This window comes from Dendrobates tinctorius, unplaced genomic scaffold, assembly GCF_039654945.1.
Source record: "Dendrobates tinctorius isolate UK_male_01 unplaced genomic scaffold, ASM3965494v1 ptg000452l, whole genome shotgun sequence".
Classification (NCBI taxonomy): Eukaryota; Metazoa; Chordata; class Amphibia; order Anura; family Dendrobatidae; genus Dendrobates; species Dendrobates tinctorius.
In genome coordinates this window covers 406,224-432,499 of record NW_027362114.1, presented here as the reverse complement: position 1 = coordinate 432,499, position 26,276 = coordinate 406,224, and the positions used below count along the sequence as shown (strand labels likewise).

The window sequence follows — 26,276 nt, the reverse complement described above, 5'->3', positions numbered from 1 at the left end:
AGAGAAAACAAAAAGGTGAAGAGGGGGAGAACACAATATTAACATTATCCATGTTATTATGTTGCACAATATCATTGACCAATATGCTAACGTACCATAGTTACCTACTGACATTGTTTCATAGAGTGCCAGCTTGAGGAAAATTCCAATCAACCTTATAAACTAAATATGAAATATGAAATGCTCCATTCTAGGAGAATGCCCAGTTTGGGCTGTAACTAGATCTAGGTTGAAACCTTACAACGAATTATTGGATAGATGTGGCAGCAGTGCTTACCCTTATTTGGAAAAGCACGCCAACCCCATCAGATTTGCTTCAACCATACTCAATACCCCAACTGGGGTAGACACCAAGAAAACTTAACTGCAAAATCTGGGTCTAACCCAAAGATCAAGTATTGTCTCTGGAGTCCTTAGGAAGCGAGGTCTTTGTCAGCTTCCTTTTCAGCCTTTGTGATTTTGGCGTCAGGGCTATCTGCCACGCCGGGTCATCTGGTAGCGGGTGCAATAGGGTCGCCGAATGGAAGGACTCCAGGTCCGGGTAGGCCTCCAGCTCAATCCCCAAGGATTCACATGCCTCTTTGATGTCTTGTGATGTTCTTGCTGAGATACCTTTGTCTCCATTTGTGATATGTACTCCAAACGGGAACAACCATCTAAAACGGATGCCTTTTTTTATCAATGCTTCAGTGAACGGTTTCAAGATCCTCCGCTTCCTGAGAGTGCTAGCCGATAAATCCTGGAAAAGTTTAATTTGTGAGCCTTCATACGAGATCTCCTGCGCCTCCCGCGCTCTGCGAAGAACTAAGTCTTTTGCTCGATAATCGAGGAAGCGACAGATCACATCTCGTGGAGTTTCCCCTTGAGAAGGCCTCGGACGCAATGCTCTGTGTACTCTCACCAGTTCGATTTCCTGTGGATCTGATTCATTAAGTAGATCTTTGAATATCTCTTGTGTTGCTTTCCATAACGCCTCAAAGGCCACCGTTTCAGAAAGGCCTTTAACTCTTATGTTGTTACGACGTTCTCTGTTTTCATGATCTTCTAGCACCGTGTGAATTGTATGTAGTTGGAGTTCATGGACTTTTAAAGAGTCTAGTACAGCGTTCGAACTTTGTGTCATGGCAACTTGCGAATTTTCCAATGTCTCAAGTCTGTGGCCTTGAAGTTTTAGGTCGTGTTTTATCTCTGCAAGTTCTTGTCCTATTGGCTCAAGAGCTTTAGACAATATACGTTTGATGAACGAACGAGTGACTAAGGCCTCTCTCGCTGTGCTGCCCGTGTCAGAGTCACTCTCCGGTTCAGAATCTGAATCTTCTAATGAGGTCAAATCACGAAGCTTGGGTGGTTTAAGAGAATCTGACGGAACCGTTTGTTTTTTAAGAAAGTCATCCATGTCTGTTTGCGTAGTGGATTTTGTAGGTTTGGGCATGCTCTTTTGCGTTTTTACGCTAGATCTCCCCATTTTTGCAGTTATCTAAAGCAGAGAAGAATAGAGCAGTTTGAAGATTAGAATTCCTCTCGCTGGCTATGAATTTAGCTAATGTTCCATTTTATGCCCAATCTTATAAGTGATAAATAATGGAAAGAGATGTCGTTCTGGCTCTGGTCACTAGATGGCAGTCTATAACCACTTTCTGCTGGTTTTCCAGAAAATCCTCTCTTATATCCGTTCAGCTAGGTATAACATGGGTTAATTAGAAAGCAGATAAGGGGGGGAGGGAAGGTGTAGGGACAGCACTGGTGGGGGGGAGCGCTTAATACAGATCTAAGGCTCCTAATATTACTCCCTTCTCTCCCCGCACCCCTCGGGTCAGACAGTCTCAGGCCCCCACTTGATTAATTGATTATCTCCTTTATTGCTACGGAGTTAGGGAGAATGACCATGCTCTCCTGATCCTCTGTCCCCTGAATCAGACCCCCCTGCTCAAGACACTCCGTCACCTTGCTTCTGTTATTTCAGCGTTACCTCAGCTCCCGGAGACGCTTGATTCCCTCAGATCTCTCTCACTGATTGCAGAGAGGGGAGGAGGCTGAAGCGTGCCGCTGCACGTCTATTCTAGGTCCGGGGCAGCGTGTCTTCTGCAAGCCCGACGGGACTATTTTCAATGCTGCGGCGTGATACACACTCTCTGTAGCCGTCCCCCAGCTATGAGAACAGTAGCGATTTTGTGTGTCCTGGTCTGGGGATTTCGCAATGGTACCTTATCTGCAGGGGAGGGTCAGCTCCGGGGTCTCTCTTATCTGACAGCCTTAGGTCAGGGGTGAAGTCTTCTGCCCGAGGCGATGGTGCTGTCAGCAGTATATCCTTCCGCCACTCCGGCAATCTCCCGCCTGCAGGGCCTCAGTTAGATGAATCTCTTCTTTATCCCGAACGTGACTCGCCACCCAGGGTCTAGGCGATCCAGTGGGGTCCTGGTTTGGGTTGTAATGCGGGGATGGTATAAAAAGAAGGCTCTGGTGATATTAGAGCCCCTTTTGGTGCATTTGTCCGGGAGCTCAGGTTTCCTGCTTCTTGCTCCACCAACGTTCAGGCTCCGCCCCCATCAACAAGTCTGTTTTCTTGACCAACTAGAAATCAACACTTAAATTTAAAGCCAACATACAGATAACATTCTATTATTCATTTGCTAAAAAATAGTCGTCTGGTTAATTAAGATACAATGCTGTATGTCTTCACAATGGCAAAAGTAAAAATAAAATGTTTAAAAAATATAAAAAACAATATAAAAGTTCAAATCACCCCCTTTTCAAAATAAAACAATAAAAAAATCAAACATACACATATTTGTTATAGCCGCGTTCAGAATCGCCCAATCTAGCAATATAAAAAAAGAATTAACCCTATAGTTAAATGGCGTAACGAGAAAAAAGGTCAAAACGCCAGAATCACTTTTTTTGGTCGCCGCAACATTGCATTAAAATGCAATAAAGGAAAGACCAAAAGATCGTATCTGCACCAAAATGGTCTCCATTAATAACGTCAGCTCGGCACACAAAAAATAGACTTTCACCCAACCCGAGATCACGAAAAATGGAGATGCGACGGGTATCAGAAAATGGAGGAGTTATTTTTACTGATACAGTGGGTACGGAAAGTATTCACACCCCTTTACATTTTTCACTCTTTGTTTCATTGCAGCGACTTGGTAAATTCAAATTCATACTATCTATTCCTGACACTGGAGGGGCTTATAAACTTCCGAAGTATATAGTTTGAAGTTTGGAATCTGCCAATATGGGGCTAGTTTTCTGACTGTTTCGGATAACAGGATACATGATTTTAGTTTTTTTTTTCGTTTAGTCTCGTTTGAATATAGGTCAATATTAAATACTCTCCTGATGAGTCGCCTTTGGTGAGGACGATGAAACCTGTAGAAATGAGAGGCTTGGAGAGTGAGTGTGTATACATCACCTCACCCTATATACTGAGATGTGGGGTATATGTTTTTTCTATTAGTCACTTTCCAACCAACCTTCAGGGGGTGAATTATGGGTATAGTTTTACATTTGTAATTAATAAAGTTTATTTTTTATTATTTTGTCAGCAAACATGAGGAATGACAAGAGACAACTCATTTGAGGAGGTGCAATTTTGGTTAAAACTATTCCAACATTATGAACATAAAAAAGGCTTCTCCCCTATGTGACATCTCTGATGTTTATTAACAGTTGATTTCCAGGTAAAATATTTCCCACATTAAGAAAATGAAACTGGCTTCTCCTCTGTGTGACTGCTCTGATGTCTAACAAGAAGTGCTTTCTGGTTAAAACATTTCCCACATTAACAGGAAAAAGGCTTCTCTCCTGTGTGGGTTCTTTGATGGCTATCAAGACTTATTTTCCATTTAAAACATTTCCCACATTCTGAACATGAATATGGCTTCTCTGCTGTGTGGATTCTCTGGTGCCTAACACAACTTGATTTATTGTTAAAACATTTCCCACATTCTGAACAGGAAAAAGGCTTCTCCCCTGTGTGGATTCTCTGGTGCTTAACACAATCTGATTTACTGTTAAAACATTTCCCACATTCTGAACAGGAAAAAGGCTTCTCCCCTGTGTGAATTCTCTGGTGCGCAACAAAATGTGCTTTCTGTGCAAAATATTTCCCACATTCTGAACAAGAAAAGGGTTTCTCCCCTGTGTGAATTCTTTGATGGGTAACAAAATGTGATTTATGTGCAAAACATTTCCCACATTCTGAACATGAAAAAGGCTTCTCCCCTGTGTGAGTTCTCTGGTGCATAGCACAATCTGATTTATTCCTAAAACATTTCCCACATTCTGAACATGAAAAAGGCTTCTCCCCTGTGTGAGTTCTCTGGTGTGTAACAAATTGTGATTTACGTGCAAAACATTTCCCACATTCTAAACATGAAAAAGGCTTCTCCCCTGTGTGGATTCTCTGGTGCTTAACACAATCAGATTTAGTGTTAAAACGTTTCCCACATTTTGAACAGGAAAAAGGCTTCTCCCCTGTGTGAGTTCTCTGGTGGATAACAAAATTTGATTTATGTTCAAAACATTTCCCACATTCTGAACAGGAAAAGGAAAAGGGCATCTCCCCTGTATGAGTTCTCTGGTGTCTATCAAGAACCAATTTCTGATTAAAACATTTCCCACATTCTGAACAGTAAAAAGGCTTCTCCCCTGTGTGAGTTCTCTGGTGAGTAATAAAATGTGATTTCCATGTAAAACATTTCCCACATTCTGAACATGAAAATGACTTCTTTGCTTTAGGAGCAGTTTGTTTTTTAATGCCTCTTTTGTGACTTTGATTTTCCTTAGTAATTGGTAATGAATCAGAAGATGGGACCTGTTTCATAGGGTCAGATGACAGATCTTTGCTTTGAATGGATGATGGTATATCTGGAGTAATAGCAATCACTTCAGTTGTATCTTGTAGGATCTCAAGATCATCAGATTTAAAAATTGAAGATGTCAGCTGTCCCTCTGATCTCCTGGTACAGTCATCTGCTAAGATAAAAACAATTATTATTTTTTAAAAAAATATCCTTGAGTTTTATATTTTTGAACATTTCTACTTAAACTGTACATAAAAATGGCAAGCTATGTAAAGGCTTTAATTATTTACCAAGACAATGACAGTTCACAGTCTAATAGAAAACCTTGTTGGATGAACCAGTAGTGTGCGGTGTTCAACTGTTTGTTCATTCTGCCTCCCAAATATTGAATAAAAAGAAACCAATGTTATGCAGGTGAAAATAATACCAATTCTCATCTCACAAAAAACAAGTCCCCACTCAGGTCCATCATCTGTCAATGGAAAAACAGAGGTTCCCGCACTATTAGTGGCTCAAAGACTGTTGAAAAGCAACAAGGTTTCCATAAACCAATCCAGCAAAATCCGCTCTCACTTCGGAGTCTTGCAGTGTGCGCAAACAACATTTAGGATCCCTGTATTTAGCAATATTATAGTGAGAAGAACCCACTTAATTTGCGGTGTCTCCTGGAGCACAATCTGGGCACTATGTGCTGGGTAATAAAATGGCAGATGTGTAATTTTCACTCTCCAACATCCACTGCGTGTTAATTTCTGGAAAGTGGCTGTGGAGTCACAATATTCACTCCTCCTAAGGATTATAACCCTCAGTGAATTAATTTATAAAATGGAATCACTTTATGGGGATTTCTACTATTCTGGTTTTCTGTCATTTTGTTATATTAGGGCTTCTGCACATGGTGTGTCCAATCTCATCTGGGATCTGTTCCTGCTGTCCAGCTGGAGTAATCTGCTCCATACTTCAGCCAATTGGAAAGTACCACACCCTACTAAAGTGCAAGGCACATGGCCGGAATCTGCCAGATACAGCGCTGTTCTCCTCTGGTTCAGTCCTCTGTGCTCAGCTTGCGGCTTGTGTATTTGTTTCCTGCTGTGACCGTGGCCCGTTTACTGACTACTCTTGTGTCTTCTGATTCTGTATTCTGTCCTTCTGGTTCTGACCCAGCTACCTGACTATTCTTATTGCCATCTAACACCACAGAATAGCAGGTAACACCATGGGCCAAGCCTAGGGGTCCCAGTGTAAGTCCAGATTCCATGTGAGGTTGTTAAAGGGCGATGAGCAAGGCAATCCTTGGGATATGGAAAGCAGAGAAGATAGAGCCAAGCATGTTCATGGAGGACATCTTTTGAGCTGCCAGGTGACCATGAACAGTGCTCCCAATAAATTGTGTCTGCAAACTATTCCAGCTAGATCTGCATTCAAATAGCTAAATGGCGCTCCTTCCCTTCTGAACAATGCCATGTGCCCAGACAGTAGAGTACAACCGTATATAGGGTATAGTGCGAAGCTGGAAAATAATTTGTAAGATCCATTTGTTTTCTATTATCCTTTGTGCAGAATTCCAGACTTACCACCACATAAAGTGACACACGTCAGATATTAATAATGGGGCCTGATTAGGAACTACTGAAATGATCAAACTCCACAGTCTCCATCAGTAATAAATGAGTAACTAGTGGTGAAACCTCTCTGGGGTAATTAGAGTATGGGTCTCGGAGACTTCACAATCTATACTATCTTAAGGTCCAATATTTTCTGTCAGATGAGTTTCAAGAAGAAATATTAGGCATTTAAAGAGAACTGTGTATAAGGCCGGTTTCACACGTCCTGATATTTCCGGTACTGGAGATGTCCATTTGTGTAATACTTGTAGCACACGTGTGACAACTATGTCAGCATCCGTACCACATGGACGGCCGGCAGGGATGAAGCGATACATTAATCGCTGTTCCCCGGTGGCAGGTGCTGAAGACGCTCTCATCATTCTCCTCTACTCTGCCGGCAGGGAGAATGATGAGAGTTATATTAAAGTGAGAATGATGATAGTAGGTGCGGGCATTTGGGACTATTACTCCCATCAACCTACACCTGCTGCTGCCAAGAATAGTGACAGCAGGAGCGGATGATGGGAGTATTCCTCACCCACTGCCTGCGTTATGACTAAATAAATGAATGAAAAAAAATGATGTGGGTTCCCCTGTATTTTCTATAACCAGTCTGGCAAAACTCACAACTGGGGGCTGCAACCCTTATCTGTCAGCTTCAGCAAGGCTGGTTATCAAGAATAGAGGGGTCCTCACACTGTTTTTTTTAATTATATAAAGAAATAATTTAAAAACATGGCATGGAGTCCCCCCCATTTCTGACAACCAGCCTTGCTAAAGCTGACAGTTGGGGGCTGGTATTCTCAGGCTTGTAAAGGGCCATGGATATTGACCCCCAAGCCTAAAAATAGCAGCCCGCAGCTGCCCAGAAAAGGCACATCTATTAGATGCGCCAATTCTGGTGCTTTGCCCGGCTCTTCCCATTTGCCCTGTGTTTTGTTTTATTTCTAATAAAAGACTTTATTCTGGCTGCATCTTTATTTATCATATAACTATAGGATTAGTTATGGATAGGTGTCTTACTTTGATACCTGGTGATGAAATCTTTATTTGTAGCTTTCCGTTAATGAGATTCTCGTGCTCTGGGGCGGGGCTGTGGTGGGGCTGTGGGTGGGGCTTTATGAGGTGTGCTGATTACATATTCATCTGTATTGGCTTATGACAGGTCGCTGACCCCTCACTGACCTGCCCCCATTATTACATAATGCATATAATAGCATTGATATTATTGTTGATAATGCCTATAATATTGTGGCTATTGTGAGGCTTAGAAAAAAATTACAGCAAAATGTCACCAGCGGCCCCTGTCCAGTAGCCTCTATCTCTCACTTATAGATGCTACTGTGCAGGCGCCGCCATCGCTGGTGACATTTTGCTGGATGTAATTTTTTTTCTAAGCCTCACAATAGCCACAATATTATAGGAATTATCACCAATAATATCAATGCTATTATATGCATTATGTAATAATGGGGGGCAGGTCAGTGAGGGATCAGCGACCTGTCATAAGCCAATACAGATGAATATGTAATCAGCACACCTCATAAAGCCCCGCCCACAGCCCCGCCCCAGAGCACGAGAATCTCTTTAACTGAAAACTACAAATACAGATTATACAACAACCACAAGACGGATTTCATCACCAGGTATCATTGTAATCAGTATAACGGCGCTGACCTGACAGTGTCTGTTGGTTACTGTGCACAATCCGGCTGACAGGGGCACTTTAAATTTAGATCTTAGGCATTTGGAAGAGGTGATGGAGAGATTTTTCTCAAGGCTATCATGGAGTTACAGACTCACATTAGGCAGGAAGGCCGATCCCACCACAATCAAACTATCATACAGAAGGAACAGGTAAAAAAAAGACAGAATAAAAAAATATGAAGATAATAATACCAAAGAATTTGTGTTTGCAATCATTTTCAGGAAGAAACTGAGTATTATCTGACAGAATTGCAGGGGTGTCAATACTTTTGGCCACAACTGTATACAAGTTTCAGGCTGAGTCCACACAAGTTCCTGTAGCTTCCAGAAACACACTCACACTGTGGTAATTACCAACCTCCATTACTTAGGGCCTAACCCCTCCCACCAGTGAGGTAGACATCACATGGGCTGATCACGTGACCCTGACATCATCGCAGGTCCCGTCTTTAGGGAAAAACCCGGCCAAACATTAATCTGCTGGGAGAAACATATCTTCCATCCAGTAAAACACCCTTTACTGTACCACTACTGAGGGGAGAACACTAAACTGGAGTTGCCCTCATTTATGGTGGACCTTTGGAGCCACTATGAGTCCTGACCGGAAGAGTAAATAAAGTATTAGCGCCCCCATTTCAGGAGAGATTGTGCAGTAATCTGAATTCCTTAGGATGGAAAACATATTGGAATTCATGACGTTTAGTAAATCTATGAAACCAGGGCTGGAGCCAACACATCTCCTGCAGGCGGGAATAAATGTATATTACAGCCCTCAGCCACGCACAGCTTAGAGATCTATCAGGGCACAGGTGGAATGTTTGTCCTGCAGTTTATCACAATCCTCCTTGAAATTACTGTATTTTTTGGACCATAAGACTGTCATGATTTGTAGTTTTGCCTTGTCCTGTATGTTGTATAATATGTACCTGGACCATAATCTAATTTAGGCTTATGTCAACAGCTAGTGGAACTTTGGCTATTGTTTTCCTAAGCAGAAGATAACCTACAATACACATCCTGTAGACTAAGTGGAGCCCTTACATTTCTAGAATCTTCTGATGGACCAAACCATTGAATAGTAGGTGTGACCCCTACCCCCTTCAGATGGGCTGATCTCAGGAGCTCTGACAATACATTCTTGTTTTAAGTTTTGTTGTGATTTGAGTGCGGACGTGGAAGGAGTCACAAACTGAGTTGAGGCCAGCGCGTGACGTCCGTGGGATTGTGTGGAATCCTGTGGACTATTGCAAGGATTATTGTCTTCGTATCCGGCACAAGGACTATCGTGAGGTGCCCGGATTTGTTTCCATTGTGCGGACTTATTGTGGACTTCTCATGGACTCTAAGGACATTATGGATATTTGATGTTGTATGCTTCCTGCCTTAATAAATCTCGTTGGATCGTCCCTCGGCCTGTTGTCCCTTCTCGCTCTGTCGTATACCCCGTCACAAATACGCACCTAGCTTTTAGAGGAAATTAGGAAAAAAAATTGAACCAAAAATGTGGTCAATTCTGTACTTAATATCCCCTATCCTGGTATATATGGCCCCCTCATCCCCATTCTGATACACATGGCCCCCTCATCCCTATCCTGGTATGCATGGCCCCCTCATCCCTATCCTGGTATGCATGGCCCCCTCATCCCTACCCTGGTATGCATGGCCTCATCCCCATCCTGGTATGCATGGCCCCCTCATCCCTACCCTGGTATGCATGGCCCCCTCCTCCCCATTCTGATACATATGGCCCCCTCATCCCTATCCTGGTATGTATGGCCCCATCCCTACCCTGGTATGCAGGGTCCCCATCTCATCCTAGTATGGATGGTCCCATCCCTATCCTGGTATGCATGGTCCCATCATCCCTATCCTGGTATGCATGGTCCCATCCCTATCCTGGTATTCAGGGCCCCCATCTCGTCCTGGTATGCAGGGCCCCATCTTATCCTGGTATGCAGGGCCCCATCTCATCCTGGTATGCAGGGGCCCATCCTTATAAGTGGCCCCACCCACATTCCTATCCTGGTATGCATGGCCCCAACAAAAAACATAAAAGAACCCAAACCATTACACTTACCTACCCGGCGCTCCCTTGCAGCGTCCTGCTCCGGTGCCAGCAACTGCTTTATGCTTGTAAGCAGCGCTCATAACAGTGAGTATTCACAAATATTCATTTCTCTTAAGTAGCGGCACACGTGACCGCAGGTAGCAGCAGGAAGCCGGTGGCTGACACTGCGCGCTACTGAAGAGCAAAGAATACTCAGTGCCCTTTGCGTGCACAGTCCTGGCAGCTGTGCTCTGCTTGTGAGCAGCACATGACGTCCCTGCCATGTGCTGCTTACAAGCATATAGCAGTTGCTGGCACCGGAGCAGGACGCTGCGAGGGAGCGCGGGGTAGGTAAGTGTAATGGTTTGTTTTTTAATGTTTTCTGAAGGGGCCATGCATACCAGGATGGGGATGGTGGTGTGGGCCAATTATAAGGATGGGGCCATGCATACCAGGACTGGGGTTGGAGGCTAATCATATCAAGATACTATTATTAAAGAGAAATGAATATTCATTGCCCTCCAAGCCCATGGGAGTGGAATGCAGTGAATATTCATTTCTCTTTAGCAGCAAGAACAGGAGTTAGCCGCAGCCACCGGCTCCAGCCTCGTGTGACCCACTGCTCCGCCGATGCCGTTCCCCCACCTCCCCACCATAGCCAGAGCCGGTACATCCGGACTATAAGACGCACCCCCCATTTTCCTCCATATTTTTGAAGGAAAAAAGTGTAGTTTTAACACAAATTGAAAAGTCAGGAAAAAGGGAAACTCTGTTATTGTACAGAAATTCACACTTGGCCTCACTGCACATTTAGTGTTGTCGATCATAAAAGGGAAAGTTTGGCCAGAAAGACTGGACCTGGTCTTGTAGGGACCATGAGACATTCAACAGCACAGAAGGGAGAGAAGAGTCATCCGATAAGATCTCAGGGATCTAGGAAGCCAACAGCATCATTACCCTCCGCTTTCTCTTACAGGCCCAGCATAAGATTTTTCTTCAAGTGATTTTTTAACTTGTCAGCACATTCTACGTACGCTGTCATTTGGCTTTATAGTTACAGATCTGGGCAGGTAACGGTCAGCGACTCCTAATACCAGGGGGTAGGTGGATCTACCAGGTCGTATGGTCTATAGAAAAGGGCTTTCAATGCCCAAAGTCATTTGAACAGTTTTGGGTGGAGGAGAATATTGTGGTCTAGAGGCAAAATGGTGATCATGGTAATACGGCCAGACTACACCACCGATAAAGCAGCCACAGCCGGTGACTGAGAGGAATCTGTGACTTCTCTGCATTCAGTGGTTACTACTCACCTGGGTAGTCATATGTGGGAATCTCCTCTTTACACCGCTCATCATCTCTCACATATGTCTCTGTAGTATTAATATGGGTCAGATCTTCACCCTGAAACAAATATTGTAAATGTCACCGACAGATGGAGAAGTCCCATCTATGATCAGCTCTAATCCTGCCATCTCCACCGTTCTCATTACACAAGTATAAAACACATAATACTGGTGGATAAAACAAGACTGAGCACAAGACATTCACAGCCGTCTACACATCATAGGGGAGATCTCCTGACACCTTCTCTCCATCTACCTGATGATCCTGAGGAACACTGGGATCTTCTTGGTTACAGTCCTGTGGAAGAAGAGGACGGGGACATCTCTCTGGTGTTGTCCTCTTACTGGATAGATCTGGAGGAAACACATACAGGGACTGAATTCATTCTCTACATACAGATAATTATAGGCCGTGTGTATTTAGTCCTGTCTATTACCTGGTGATGTGAGGGGCTGGGGAACCTCCATTATGACGTCCTTGTACAGATCTCTGTGTCCTTCTAAATACTCCCACTCCTCCATGGAGAAATAGACAGCGACATCCTGACACCTTATAGGAACCTGACACATACAATGATACCGTCATCCCCCGATCCCTTCATAGTGTTACTGTATAATGTCCCAGCATTCCCAGCAGTGTCACCTCTCCAGTCAGCAGCTCATTCATCTTGTAGATGAGTTCTAGGATCTTCTGGTCATTGATGTCCTCATGGATCAGGGGGTGAGGTGGAGGCCCCGTGATTGCTCTCAGGGGTCTTCCACGTCCCTCAGACACAGGGTCCTGACAGCGATCACTAGAGGTCTTCTTCACCACTGTGTAATCCTGGTAATGGAGAGACACATTAATAAATCTCACTACAGACATTCCCAGAGTCCTCACCTCTCCAGTTCTGTCCATCTGTTATTCCCATAGATAAGAATGATGTAATGTGACGTCATCAGAATCTCTCACCTCTCCAGTGAGACGGAAGAGGATCTCTAGGGTGAGGTGTAACATCCTCTCCGCCATCTTGTCTCTGTCCATATCCATCCTTGATGGGAAAATCAGGAAAATTCTCTTTTGTAGAAGATCTTCACTGAGAGGATCCGATATTGTAGAGACCTGAATGAGAAGAAGATGATCCGATGTAACATCATAAGAATCCTGTGTAATAATACAATTACTGGAGATAATAAGGGAAACATATGAGGAGATTTATTATCTTACAGGGTTTAGTTTTCTTCCCTGACATCTACTAATAAAACCTATTGTGACAACTCCTGGAGTGGACTCTCTGGGCCGTGATATCAACCCACCCTGGGTGAGCTGACCTAGTGAGTACCACCCCGTATACAGGGAGCGTCAGGGGTAGACCCAGGGGGATGAAGTATTACGACTGTTGGTACCAGGTGGCCAGCTCAAAGGAGGCACGAGAGACCGTGTCTAGCAGGGTGAATACAGGGGCACGCCGGGTACAAGAGAGTGCAGAGCGCATACTCGGAAGCAAGCCAGGTACACGCAGGGACCTGAGTACAAAGGGCGACCATAGATATATGGAGAAAACAAACGACCAAAAAAATCTCACAAAAAATATATAATAATACAAAATATAATTTATTAGACAATCAAAAAGACCAGGACAGGTGGAAAACACAGTGCTATGGGAGATCCAAGTCTGCTTGTGCATGCAGAAAAAGCCATGGGACACACATGTAGCAGGAGGGGGATGAATATAAATCACATATAGTGCCTAGCAGCAAAATTCAATATAATTATACTTGCTCATAGCAAATTGCACATCCCCCAATGGGCCTCATAAAGTCCACCTCACCAGACATATATCCATAATGAATAGCATAATGCAATGATGATATAAAGTGTTAAATTCTTACCTGGTAAGGATAAGAGGCAACCCGCCTGGTGTGTGTCCCCCCCGACGCGCGTTTCGGCGTGAAATGCCTTTCTCAAGGGGTGATAGGAAAGGGGAAGTGAGGGGATTAAAACCGCTATGTCCACCAATCACAAACAAGTGTACCACTCATGTGACTCATATGGCCAATCAAAACCGCGCAATGACGGCTATACAATTAAAGATCCTGGTTACTATGGGGATGTATATGTGCCTCAGTATATCCGCGTCATATCCAGGTCGCCTCTTGTGACGCATGTGCCACCGTGGCAACCAAAGACACCGAGCGGCGTTGGCGTCAGCTGACCAGTGGCGACACAGGAGGTGTGACTAATCGCCAGAAAAACAGAGACACCGAGAGCCGCTGGGCGCCGCGGAAGCTGCAGGGCACATGCGTAGCGCCGGTCGGCATGAGATGGCATAATGAATAATATTGGCTCAAAGCCGGGAAGGCAATTATTAGCAATGGATACTGAATAGACTACACATTAGATATATAAATGCAGGCGCTGCTTAATTTGAATAAAACAAAAATATCGCCGTATATCAATGGATATGGGTACGTCATCAGTGATGTTATGGATAAATCATACAAGGTGATAATATGAATACGACACTCAAAACAGAATAATAAAATGAAACCCTAAAAGATAAAGTCATTATGCTATTCAGGATGATAATGTGGATTTCTGATGAGATAAGATAAGATAAACACAGTTGTAGCTATATGTGCATATATACACTAAATTGGTGATGAATAATAGCTTAATATTTACTCAATTATTGAAGACTATATATGAAAATAGAACTGACTCAACAATAAATGCTATCATTTACCACCATAGGTATAATCATCATAATGTCATACACATACAATTCACATCTTCACGAATAACATAATATATCCTCAAATATGCAATAAGGTCTATTAATAAAATAGAAGTAGAATACAACTTGCATAGGATATCATACATTATAAGGTAATACAAGAAGGGTAACTCCCGCGACGTAACAAAAGTCTAGGGTCACATGACGTATCCCAATCCACCGACGGTCCATGCCACATAGAGTACACATATAATAATGGACAGAGCTAAATAAAAGAAATATATAAAATATTACAACAAAAATATAAAAACAAACGCATAACTGCAATGTAACAAGGAGACTATAGATGTCAAAGCCAGTGAAGATGTTATAAGAATGGAACAAAGCTATTTGATTCATTTAGGCCCTTAGGGTGAACAGTGTCTAGTGCCCAAATCCATCTTGTCTCACATTGAGACAATTTTTGGCTGATTTTTCCCCCACGGATATTTGGTTCAATGATATCGATACCTCTAACCTTGAGTAATGAGCCATCACACCCGTGGTGCAATTTAAAATGCCGGGGAAGTGTCCTAAGCGTGGTCGGATCATCATGGCCGGCTGCCGCCTGAATACCCAGGATGTGTTCACGGGTACGTACTTTTAATTGACGAGTCATCATACCTATGTAAATTAGATTACATGGACACAAAGCAAAATAAATCACATAACGTGAAGTACAAGAGATGTAGAGATGTGTCCCCTGATGTCATATGTCCTGGTGCCACTAGAATTAAAAAAAGAATCAGTACGTTCAATATTTGGACAGGCGACACACCGGCATCTCTTGTACCTCACGTTATGTGATTTATTTTGCTTTGTGTCCATGTAATCTAATTTACATACAGTCATATGTAAAAGTTTGGGCACCCCTATTAATGTTAACCTTTTTTCTTTATAACAATTTTGGTTTTTGCAACAGGTATTTAAGTTTCATATATCTAATAACTGATGGACTCAGTTATATTTCTGGATTCAAATGAGGTTTATTGTACTAACAGAAAATGTGCAATCTGCATTTAAACAAAATTTGACCGGTGCAAAAGTATGGGCACCCTTATCATTTTCTTGATTTGAACACTCCTAATTACTTTTTACTGACTTCCTGAAGCACTAAATTGGTTTTGTAACCTCATTGAGCTTTGAACTTCATAGCCAGGTGTATCAAATCATGAGAAAAGGTATTTAAGGTGGCCACTTGCAAGTAGTTCTCCTATTTGATTCTCCTATGAAGAGTGGCATCATGGGCTCCTCAAAACAACTCTCAAATGATCTGAAAGCAAAGATTATTCAACATAGCTTTTCAGGGGAAGGATACAAAAAGTTGTCTCAGAGATTTAACCTGTCAGTTTCCACTGTGAGGAACATAGTAAGGAAATGGAAGAACACAGGTACAGTTCTTGTTAAGCCCAGAAGTGGCAGGCCAAGAAAAATATCAGAAAGGCAGAGAAGAAGAATGCTGAGAACAGTCAAGGACAATCCACAGACCACCTCCAAAGACCTGCAGCATCATCTTGCTGCAGATGGTGTCACTGTGCATCGGTCAACAATACAGCGCATGCATAACGCCTTTTTGTATGACCAAACAACTCAATCTTTGTTTCTTAAGTCCACAGGACCTTCTTCCACAATGTAACTGGCTTTGCACAAGGAGAAGCTGCATGGGAGAGTGATGCGAAAGAAGCCGTTTCTGCAAGCACGCCACAAACAGAGTCGCCTGAGGTCTGCAAAAGCACATTTGGACAAGCCAGTTACATTGTGGAAGAAGGTCCTGTGGACTGATGAAACAAAGATTGAGTTGTTTGGTCATACAAAAAGGCGTTATGCATGCGCTGTATTGTTGACCGATGCACAGTGACACCATCTGCAGCAAGATGATGCTGCAGGTCTTTGGAGGTGGTCTGTGGATTGTCCTTGACTGTTCTCACCATTCTTCTTCTCTGCCTTTCTGATATTTTTCTTGGCCTGCCACTTCTGGGCTTAACAAGAACTGTACCTGTGTTCTTCCATTTCCTTACTATGTTCCTCACAGTGGAAACTGACAGGTTAAATCTCTGAGACAACTTTTTGTATCCTTCCCCTGAAAAGCTATGTTGAATAATCTTTGTTTTCAGATCATTTGAGAGTTGTTTTGAGGAGCCCATGATGCCACTCTTCATAGGAGAATCAAATAGGAGAACTACTTGCAAGTGGCCACTTTAAATACCTTTTCTCATGATTTGATACACCTGGCTATGAAGTTCAAAGCTCAATGAGGTTACAAAACCAATTTAGTGCTTCAGGAAGTCAGTAAAAAGTAGTTAGGAGTGTTCAACTCAAGAAAATGATAAGGGTGCCCATACTTTTGCACCGGTCAAATTTTGTTTAAATGCAGATTGCACATTTTCTGTTAGTACCATAAACCTCATTTGAATCCAGAAATATAACTGAGTCCATCAGTTATTAGATATATGAAACTGAAATACCTGTTGCAAAAACCAAAATTGTTATAAAGAAAAAAGGTTAACATTAACCCCTTCACCCCCAAGGGTGGTTTGCACGTTCATGACCAGGCCAATTTTTACAATTCTGACCACTGTACCTTTATGAGGTCATAACTCTGGAACGCTTCCATGGATCCCGGTGATTCTGACATTGTTTTCTCGTGACATATTGTACTTCATGTTAGTGGTAAAATCTCATTCAAATAACTTGCGTTTATTTGTGAAAAAAATGGAAATTTGGCAAAAATTTTGAAAATTTCGCAATTTTCCAACTTTGAATTTTTATGCCCTTAAATCACAGAGATACGGCACACAAAAAACTTGATAAGTAACATTTCCCACATGTTTACTTTACATCAGCACAATTTTGGAACCAAAATTTTTTTTTGTTAGGAAGTTATAAGGGTTAAAAGTTGACCAGCGATTTCTCATTTTTACAACACCATTTTATTTTTAGGACCACATCACAATTGAAGCCACTTTGAGGGGTCTATATGATAGAAAATACCCAAAAGTGACACCATTCTAAAAACTGAACCCCTTAAGGTGCTCAAAACCACATTCAAGATCAAGAAGTTTATTAACCCATTAGGTGCGTCACAGGAATTTTTTTGAATATTTAAAAAGAAATGAACATCTAACTTTTTTTCACAAAAAAAATACTTCAGGTTCAATTTTTTTTATTTTACCAAGGGTAACAGGAGAAATTGGACTGCAAAAGTTATTGTGCAATTTGTCCTGAGTACGCTGATACCTGATTTGTGGGGGGGAACGACTGTTTCGGCGCATGGCAGAGCTCAGAATGGAAGGAGCGCAGTTTGACTTTTTCAATGCAAAATTGGCTGGAATTCAGATCGGACGCCATGTCACGTTTGGAGAGTCCCTGATGTACCTAAACAGTGGAAACCCCCTACAAGTGACCCCATTTTGGAAACTAGACCCCCCAAGGAACTTATCTAGATATGTGGTGAGAACTTTGAACCCACAAGGGCTTTACAGAAGTTTATAACGTACAGCGGTACAATTAAAAAATCATATTTTTCCCACAAAAATGATCTTTTCACCCCAATTTTTATTTTCCCATGGGTAACAGGACCCTAAAAGTTATTGTGCAATTTGTCCTGAGTACGCTGATACCCCACATGTGGGGGTAAACCACTATTTGGGCGCATGGCAGAGCTCGGAAGGGAAGCAGTGCCATTTGACGTTTTTGGCTGGAATTGAGATCGGACACCATGTCGCGTTTGGAAAACCCCTGATGTACCAAAACAGTGGAAATACCCCACAAATGACACCATTTTGGAAACTAGACCCCCTAAGGAACTTATCTAGATGTGTGGTGAGAACTTTGAACCCCCATGGGCTTCACAGAAGTTTATAACATAAAGCCATACAATTAAAAAATCATATTTTTTCCACAAAAATGATCTTTTCACCCTCAATTCTTATTTTTCCAAGGGTAACAGGACCGTAAAAGTTATTGTGCAATTTGTTCTGAGTACGCTGATACCCCACATGTGGGGGTAAACCACTATTTGGGCGCTTGGCAGAGCTCGGAAGGGAAGCAGCGCCATTTGACGTTTTTGGCTGGAATTGAGATCGGACACCATGTCGCGTTTGGAAAACTCCTGATGTACCAAAACAGTGGAAACCCCCCACAAATGACACCATTTTGGAAACTAGAACCCCTAAGGAACTTATCTAGATGTGTGGTGAGCACTTTGACCCCCCCAGTGCTTCACAGAAGTTTATAATGCCCGGGCGTGAAAATAAATAATTCGTATTTTTTCCACAAACATGATCTTTTAGTCACCATTTTTTTATTTTCCCAAGGGTACCAGGAGAAATTGGACCCCAAAAGTTGTTGTCCAATTTGTCTTGAGTATGCTGATACCCCATATGTGGGAGAAAACTACTGTATGGGCACACGTCGGGGCTCGGAAGGGAAGTAGTGACGTTTTGGAATGCAGACTTTGATGGAATGGTCTGCGGGTGTCATGTTGCCTTTTGAGAGCCCCTAATGTACCTAAACAGTGGAAACCCCCCACAAATGACACCATTTTGTAAACTAGACCCCCCAAGGAACTTATCTAGATGTGTGGTGAGCACTCAGAACCCCCCAGTGCTTCACAGAAGTTTATAACGCCCGGGCGTGAAAATAAAAAATTCGTATTTTTTCCACAAACATGATCTTTTAGTCACCATTTTTTTATTTTCCCAAGGGTACCAGGAGAAATTGGACCCCAAAAGTTGTTGTCCAATTTGTCCTGAGTATGCTGATACCCCATATGTGGGAGAAAACTACTGTATGGGCACACGTCGGGGCTCGGAAGGGAAGTAGTGACGTTTTGGAATGCAGACTTTGATGGAATGGTCTGCGGGTGTCATGTTGCCTTTGGAGAGCCCCTAATGTACCTAAACAGTGGAAACCCCGAACAAATGACCCCATTTTGAAAACTAGACCCACTAAGGAACTTATCTAGATGTGAGGTGAGCACTTTGAACCCCCAAGGGCTTCACTGAAGTTTATAATGCCAGGGCATGAAAATAAAAAAATCGTATTTTTTCCAGAAACATGATCAATTAGTCCCCAATTTTTTCATTTTCCCAAGGGTAACAGGAGAAATTGGACCCCCAAAAGTTGTTGTCCAATTTGGCCTGAGTACGCTGACACTCCATATGTGGGAGAAAACTACTGTATGGACACACGTCGGGGCTCGGAAGGGAAGCAGTGACGTTTTGGAATGCAGACTTTGATGGAATGGTCTGCGGGTGTCATGTGCGTTTGGAGAGCCCCTGATGTACCTAAACTATTGAAACTCCCCACAAGTGACCCCATTTTGGACACTAGACCCCCCCACGGAACTTATCTAGATGTGTCGTGAGCACTTTGAACCCCCAAGTGCTTCACAGAAGTTTATAACACTCGGACGTGAAAATAAAAAAATCATTTTTTTCCACAAAAATGATATTTTTGCCCCCAATTTTTTATTTTCCTAAGGGTAACAGGAGAAATTGGACCCCAAAAATTGTTTTGCAATTTGTCCTGAGTAGGCTGATACCCTACATGTGGGGGTAAAACACTGTTTGGGCGCATGGCAGAGCTTGGAAGGGAAGGAGCACCATTTGACTTTTTCAACTCAGAATTGGCTGGAATTGAGATCAGACGCCATGTTGCATTTGGAGAGCCCCTGATGTGCCCAAACAGTGGAAACCCCCAATTATAACTCCAACCCTAACCCCAACACACCCCTAACCCTAATCTGAGCCCTAACCCTAGCCCTAACCCTAGCCCTAACCCTAGCCCTAAGGCTGTGTGCACACGCTGCGGATTTTGCTGCGGTTCCGCAGCGGTTTTGGCTGCTGCGGACCCGCAGCAGTTTCTGCTGCGGTGTACAGTACCATGATTCCCTATGGGAATCAAAAACCGCAGTGCAGACGGTGCGGAATTTTCCGCGCGGATTATCTGCGGTTTTCAATCCGCAGAAAGAATTGACATGTCAATGCTTTCTGCGGATTCTCCTGCGGTTTGCCATCTCCTCTATTGAGGAGATGAAGAACCGCAGGACAAAACCGCAGAGCAATCCGCAGGTAAAACCGCAGGTCTTTTGACCTGCGGTTTCACATGCGGATTTTACAAAATCCGCGCGGATGAATCCGCACCTAATCCGCAGCGTGTGCACACAGCCTTACCCTAACGGGAAAATGGAGATAAATACTTTTTTTTTAGTTTTATTATTTTTCCCTAACTAAGGGGGTGATAACGGGGGGTTTGACTTACTATTTATGGAGGTTTTTATGTTTGGCGACTGTCACACGCTAAAAGACGCTTTTTATTGTAAAATAGTTTTTGCATCACCACATTTTGAGAGCTATAATTTTTCCGTCTTTTGACCCACTGAGTCATGTGAGGTCTTATTTTTTGCGGGACAAGTTGACGGTTTTATTGGTACCATTTTCGGGCATGTGACATTTTTTGATCGCTTTTTATTCCGATTTTTGGAACGCAGAATGAAGAAAAACCAGCGTTTCATGAATTTCTTTTGGGGGGGTGCGTTTACACCGTTCCGCGTGCGGTAAAATTGATAAAGCGGTTTTATTCTTCGGGTCAGTACGGTTACAGCGATACCTCATTTAGGTCGTTTTTTTATGTTTTTGTCGGTTTTATGCAATGAAAACTATTTTATATAAAAAATAATTATTTTTGCATCGCTTTATTCTGCGAGCTATAACTTTTTTATTTTTTCGCTGATGATGCTGTGTGGCAGCTCGTTTTTTGCGGGACAAGATGACGTTTTCAGCGGTACCATGGATATTTATATGCGTCTTTTTGATCGCGCGTTATTACACTTTTTGTTTGGCGGTATGATAATAAATCATTATTTTTTGCTTCGTTTTTTATTTTTATTTTTTAAGGGGTTCGCTAAAAGGGTTAACTAATGGGACAGTTTTATAGGGCGGGTCATTACGGACGCGGCGATACCTAATATGTGTACTTTTATTGTTTTTTTTTATTATTTCCAAAAAATGGATTTATTGAGGGAATATTTTTTTTTTTTTTTCTAATTTATTTGCCGATTTTTTTAAATTTATTTTTACATTTTTTTTTTACTTTATTACATAGTCCCAGGTGGGACATCACTGTCCTGTGACAGATCGCTGATCTGTCACATCACAGATCACTGCGACAGATCAGCAATCTGTCACAGGCATTGAAGAAGACTTCCTCTTGCCTGCGCTTTGCAGGCACTGAGGAAGCCAGCTTCCTCAGGTCCCCGAAGGCCCCCGTCGCCATCTTGGATCCGGGGGCCTGGAGGATAGGAGCCCCCGGCAGCAGCGCTGCACATTGCGCTGCCGTGGGGGGCTCAGGGAAGCACGGAGGGAGCCCCCTCCCTCCCGATGCTTCCCTTTAACTCCCGGTACACCGCGATCATGTTTGATCGCAGTGTGCAAGGGGTTAACGTGTCAGGGGCGGTGTGATAATCAGCTGACACCCGGCCGCGATCAGCGGCGCTCACCACGTGGGCGCCGCTGATTGCGGTAGACGTACTATCCGGTCCACGGTCATACGGGCCCGGGTACCGTGGACGGGATAGTATGTCGCATGTCAGGAAGGGGTTAATAGGGGTGCCCAAACTTTTACATATGACTGTAGGTATGACGACTCGTCAATTAAAAGTACGTACCCGTGAACACATCCTGGGTATTCAGGCGGCAGCCGGCCATGATGATCCGACCACGCTTAGGACACTTCCCCGGCATTTTAAATTGCACCACGGATGTGATGGCTCATTACTCAAGGTTAGAGGTATCGATATCATTGAACCAAATATCCGTGGGGGAAAAATCAGCCAAAAATTGTCTCAATGTGAGACAAGATGGATTTGGGCACTAGACACTGTTCACCCTAAGGGCCTAAATGAATCAAATAGCTTTGTTCCATTCTTATAACATCTTCACTGGCTTTGACATCTATAGTCTCCTTGTTACATTGCAGTTATGCGTTTGTTTTTATATTTTTGTTGTAATATTTTATATATTTCTTTTATTTAGCTCTGTCCATTATTATATGTGTACTCTATGTGGCATGGACCGTCGGTGGATTGGGATACGTCATGTGACCCTAGACTTTTGTTACGTCGCGGGAGTTACCCTTCTTGTATTACCTTATAATGTATGATATCCTATGCAAGTTGTATTCTACTTCTATTTTATTAATAGACCTTATTGCATATTTGAGGATATATTATGTTATTCGTGAAGATGTGAATTGTATGTGTATGACATTATGATGATTATACCTATGGTGGTAAATGATAGCATTTATTGTTGAGTCAATTCTATTTTCATATATAGTCTTCAATAATTGAGTAAATATTAAGCTATTATTCATCACCAATTTAGTGTATATATGCACATATAGCTACAACTGTGTTTATCTTATCTCATCAGAAATCCACATTATTATCCTGAATAGCATAATGACTTTATCTTTTAGGGTTTCATTTTATTATTCTGTTTTGAGTGTCGTATTCATATTATCACCTTGTATGATTTATCCATAACATCACTGATGACATACCCATATCCATTGATATACGGCGATATTTTTGTTTTATTCAAATTAGGCAGCGCCTGCATTTATATATCTAATGTGTAGTCTATTCACTATCCATTGCTAATAATTGCCTTCCCGGCTTTGAGCCAATATTATTCATTATGCCATCTCATGCCGACCGGCGCTACGCATGTGCCCTGCAGCTTCCGCGGCGCCCGGCGGCTCTCGGTGTCTCTGTTTTTCTGGCGATTAGTCACACCTCCTGTGACGTCACTGGTCAGCTGACGCCGACGCCGCTCGGTGTCTTTGGTTGCCACGGTGGCACATGCGTCACAAGAGGCGACCTGGATATGACGCGGATATACTGAGGCACATATACATCCCCATAGTAACCAGGATCTTTAATTGTATAGCCGTCATTGCGCAGTTTTGATTGGCCATATGAGTCACATGAGTGGTACACTTGTTTGTGATTGGTGGACATAGCGGTTTTAATCCCCTCACTTCCCCTTTCCTATCACCCCTTGAGAAAGGCATTTCACGCCGAAACGCGCGTCGGGGGGGACACACACCAGGCGGGTTGCCTCTTATCCTTACCAGGTAAGAATTTAACACTTTATATCATCATTGCATTATGCTATTCATTATGGATATATGTCTGGTGAGGTGGACTTTATGAGGCCCATTGGGGGATGTGCAATTTGCTATGAGCAAGTATAATTATATTGAATTTTGCTGCTAGGCACTATATGTGATTTATATTCATCCCCCTCCTGCTACATGTGTGTCCCATGGCTTTTTCTGCATGCACAAGCAGACTTGGATCTCCCATAGCACTGTGTTTTCCACCTGTCCTGGTCTTGTTGATTGTCTAATAAATTATATTTTGTATTATTATATATTTTTTGTGAGATTTTTTGGTCGTTTGTTTTCTCCATATATCTAGTTTCAAGTACGACTTTCTCATTATTGTCCTATTCTATATATATCTCTTTGCTCCTGTTATATAATGCCACCAAGTGGTTTTATTCAATTCTAGCTGCACATATTGGAGCAAGAGATTTTATCTATGAAGTGTATATGGTACAAAGGGCGACCATGTAGGAACCTAGCTGGCCTAGCAGGGAAGCAAAGTGATAATTGTCTAATAAATTATATTTTGTATTATTATATATTTTTTGTGAGATTTTTTTTGGTCGTTTGTTTTCTCCATATATCTATGGTCGCCCTTTGTACTCAGGTCCCTGCGTGTACCTGGCTTGCTTCCGAGTATGCGCTCTGCACTCTCTTGTACCCTGCGTGCTTCCGAGTATGCGCTCTGCGCCCTCCTGTACCCGGCGTGCCCCTGTATTCACCCTGCTAGACACGGTCCCTCGTGCCTCCTTTGAGCTGGCCACCTGGTACCATCAGTCGTAATACTTCATCCCCCTGGGTCTACCCCTGACGCTCCCTGTATACGGGGTGGTACTCACTAGGTCAGCTCACCCAGGGTGGGTTGATATCACGGCCCAGAGAGTCCACTCCAGGAGTTGTCACAATAGGTTTTATTAGTAGATGTCAGGGAAGAAAACTAAACCCTGTAAGATAATAAATCTCCTCATATGTTTCCCTTATTATCTCCAGTATTTGTATTATTACACAGGATTCTTATGATGTTACATCGGATCATCTTCTTCTCATTCAGGTCTCTACAATATCGGATCCTCTCAGTGAAGATCTTCTACAGAAGAGAATTTTCCTGATTTACCCATCAAGGATGGATATGGACAGAGACAAGATGGCGGAGAGGATATTACACCTCACCCTAGAGATCCTCTTCCGTCTCACTGGAGAGGTGAGAGATTCTGATGACGTCACATTACATCATTCTTATCTATGGGAATAACAGATGGACAGAACTGGAGAGGTGAGGACTCTGGAAATGTCTGTAGTGAGATTTATTAATGTGTCTCTCCATAACCAGGATTACACAGTGGTGAAGAAGACCTCTAGTGATCGCTGTCAGGACCCTGTGTCTGAGGGATGGGGAAGACCCCTGAGTGCAATCACAGGGCCTCCTCCTCACCCCCTGATCCATGAGGACATCAATGACCAGAAGATCCTAGAACTCCTCTACAAGATGATTGAGCTGCTGACTGGAGAGGTGACACTGCTGGGAATGCTGGGACATTATACAGTAACACTATGAAGGGATCGGGGGATGACGGTATCATTGTATGTGTCAGGTTCCTATAAGGTGTCAGGATGTCGCTGTCTATTTCTCCATGGAGGAGTGGGAGTATTTAGAAGGACACAGAGATCTGTACAAGAACGTCATAATGGAGGTTCCCCAGCCCCTCACATCACCAGGTAATAAATAGGACTAAATACACACGGCCTATAATTATCTGTATGTAGAGAATGAATTCAGTCCCTGTATGTGTTTCCTCCAGATCTATCCAGTAAGAGGACAACACCAGAGAGATGTCCCCGTCCTCTTCTTCCACAGGACTGTAACCAAGAAGATCCCAGTGCTCCTCAGGATCATCAGGTAGATGGAGAGAAGGTGTCAGGAGATCTCCCCTATGATGTGTAGACGGCTGTGAATGTCTTGTGCTCAGTCTTGTTTTATCCACCAGTATTATGTGTTTTATACTTGTGTAATGAGAACGGTGGAGATGGAAGGATTAGAGCTGATCATAGATGGGACTTCTCCATCTGTCTGTGACTTTTACAATATTTGTTTCAGGGTGAAGATCTGACCCATATTAATACTACAGAGACATATGTGAGGGGTGATGAGTGGTGTAAAGAGGAGATTCCCACATATGACTACCCAGGTGAGTAGTAACCACTGAATGCAGAGAAGTCACAGATTCCTCTCAGTCACCGGCTGTGGCTGCTTTAGTAAGCTCAGTTCTACTCGCTTATCTCTGTAGTATGCTCGGTTCTGCTCCCATATCTCTGTAGTAAGCTCATTTCTGCTCCCATATCTCTGTAGTAAGCTCGGATCTGCTCCCATAGCTCTGTAGTAAGCTCAGTTCTACTCGCTTATCTCTGTAGTATGCTCGGTTCTGCTCCCATATCTCTGTAGTAAGCTTGGCTCTGCTCCCATATCTCTGTAGTAAGCTTGGCTCTGCTCCCTTATTGCTGTAGTAAGCTCGTTTCAGTTCCCTTATCTAAGTAGTATTCTTGGTTCCGTTCTTGTGTCTATGTAGTTAGCTTGCTTCTGTTACTGTATCTATGTAGGCAGTAAGCTTGGTTCTACTCCCATATCTATGCAGCAAGCTTTGTTCTGTTCGCATATCTATGTACCAGCCTGTCTTTAAAGCTTGTCATTGCTGCTGCTTTAATGCAGCGACCAGAGATAAGCAGGACAGAGGTGGGCCACCACAACTCGAGGGTCACTGTCTTGTGATTGCCCCCCAGGCTGAAAAGTGCCAGCCAGCCCCTGGTGTCCGCTGTCCCCGCTACTTTTTGCATTGGCA

The 26,276-nt window shown here is 43.0% G+C and overlaps 2 protein-coding genes across 2 annotated transcripts in view; both read right to left on the bottom strand.

Moving 5' to 3' along the window:
- Window positions 1-3,520: 3,520 nt before the first annotated feature.
- The window catches only part of LOC141077459 (uncharacterized), a 261,894-nt gene continuing 239,138 nt past the window's right edge, over window positions 3,521-26,276 (bottom strand). The window contains exon 2 of the mRNA XM_073564407.1: window positions 3,521-4,977. Coding sequence (XP_073420508.1) covers window positions 3,785-4,977 — 1,193 coding nt within the window. The 3' untranslated portion in view covers window positions 3,521-3,784. The remainder of the gene's footprint in view (window positions 4,978-26,276) is intronic.
- On the bottom strand, window positions 11,933-21,977 carry LOC141077446 (uncharacterized). The gene is made up of 6 exons (XM_073564393.1): window positions 21,938-21,977; window positions 14,769-14,892; window positions 14,374-14,494; window positions 12,465-12,614; window positions 12,156-12,335; window positions 11,933-12,073 (listed from the first exon to the last, which is right to left on the bottom strand). Exons 1-6 carry the CDS (start codon window positions 21,975-21,977, stop codon window positions 11,933-11,935), a joined length of 756 nt encoding a protein of 251 aa, XP_073420494.1.

Coding starts and splice junctions, on each gene's coding strand:
- LOC141077446 (XM_073564393.1), bottom strand. CDS start 21,977: ATGGCCGGCTGCCGCCTGAATACCCAGGATGTGTTCACGG. Junction 12,336..12,464: donor TCTTCCGTCTCACTGGAGAG/GTGAGAGATTCT, acceptor CTCCATTACCAG/GATTACACAGTGGTGAAGAA. Junction 12,074..12,155: donor ATGAGCTGCTGACTGGAGAG/GTGACACTGCTG, acceptor TGTATGTGTCAG/GTTCCTATAAGGTGTCAGGA.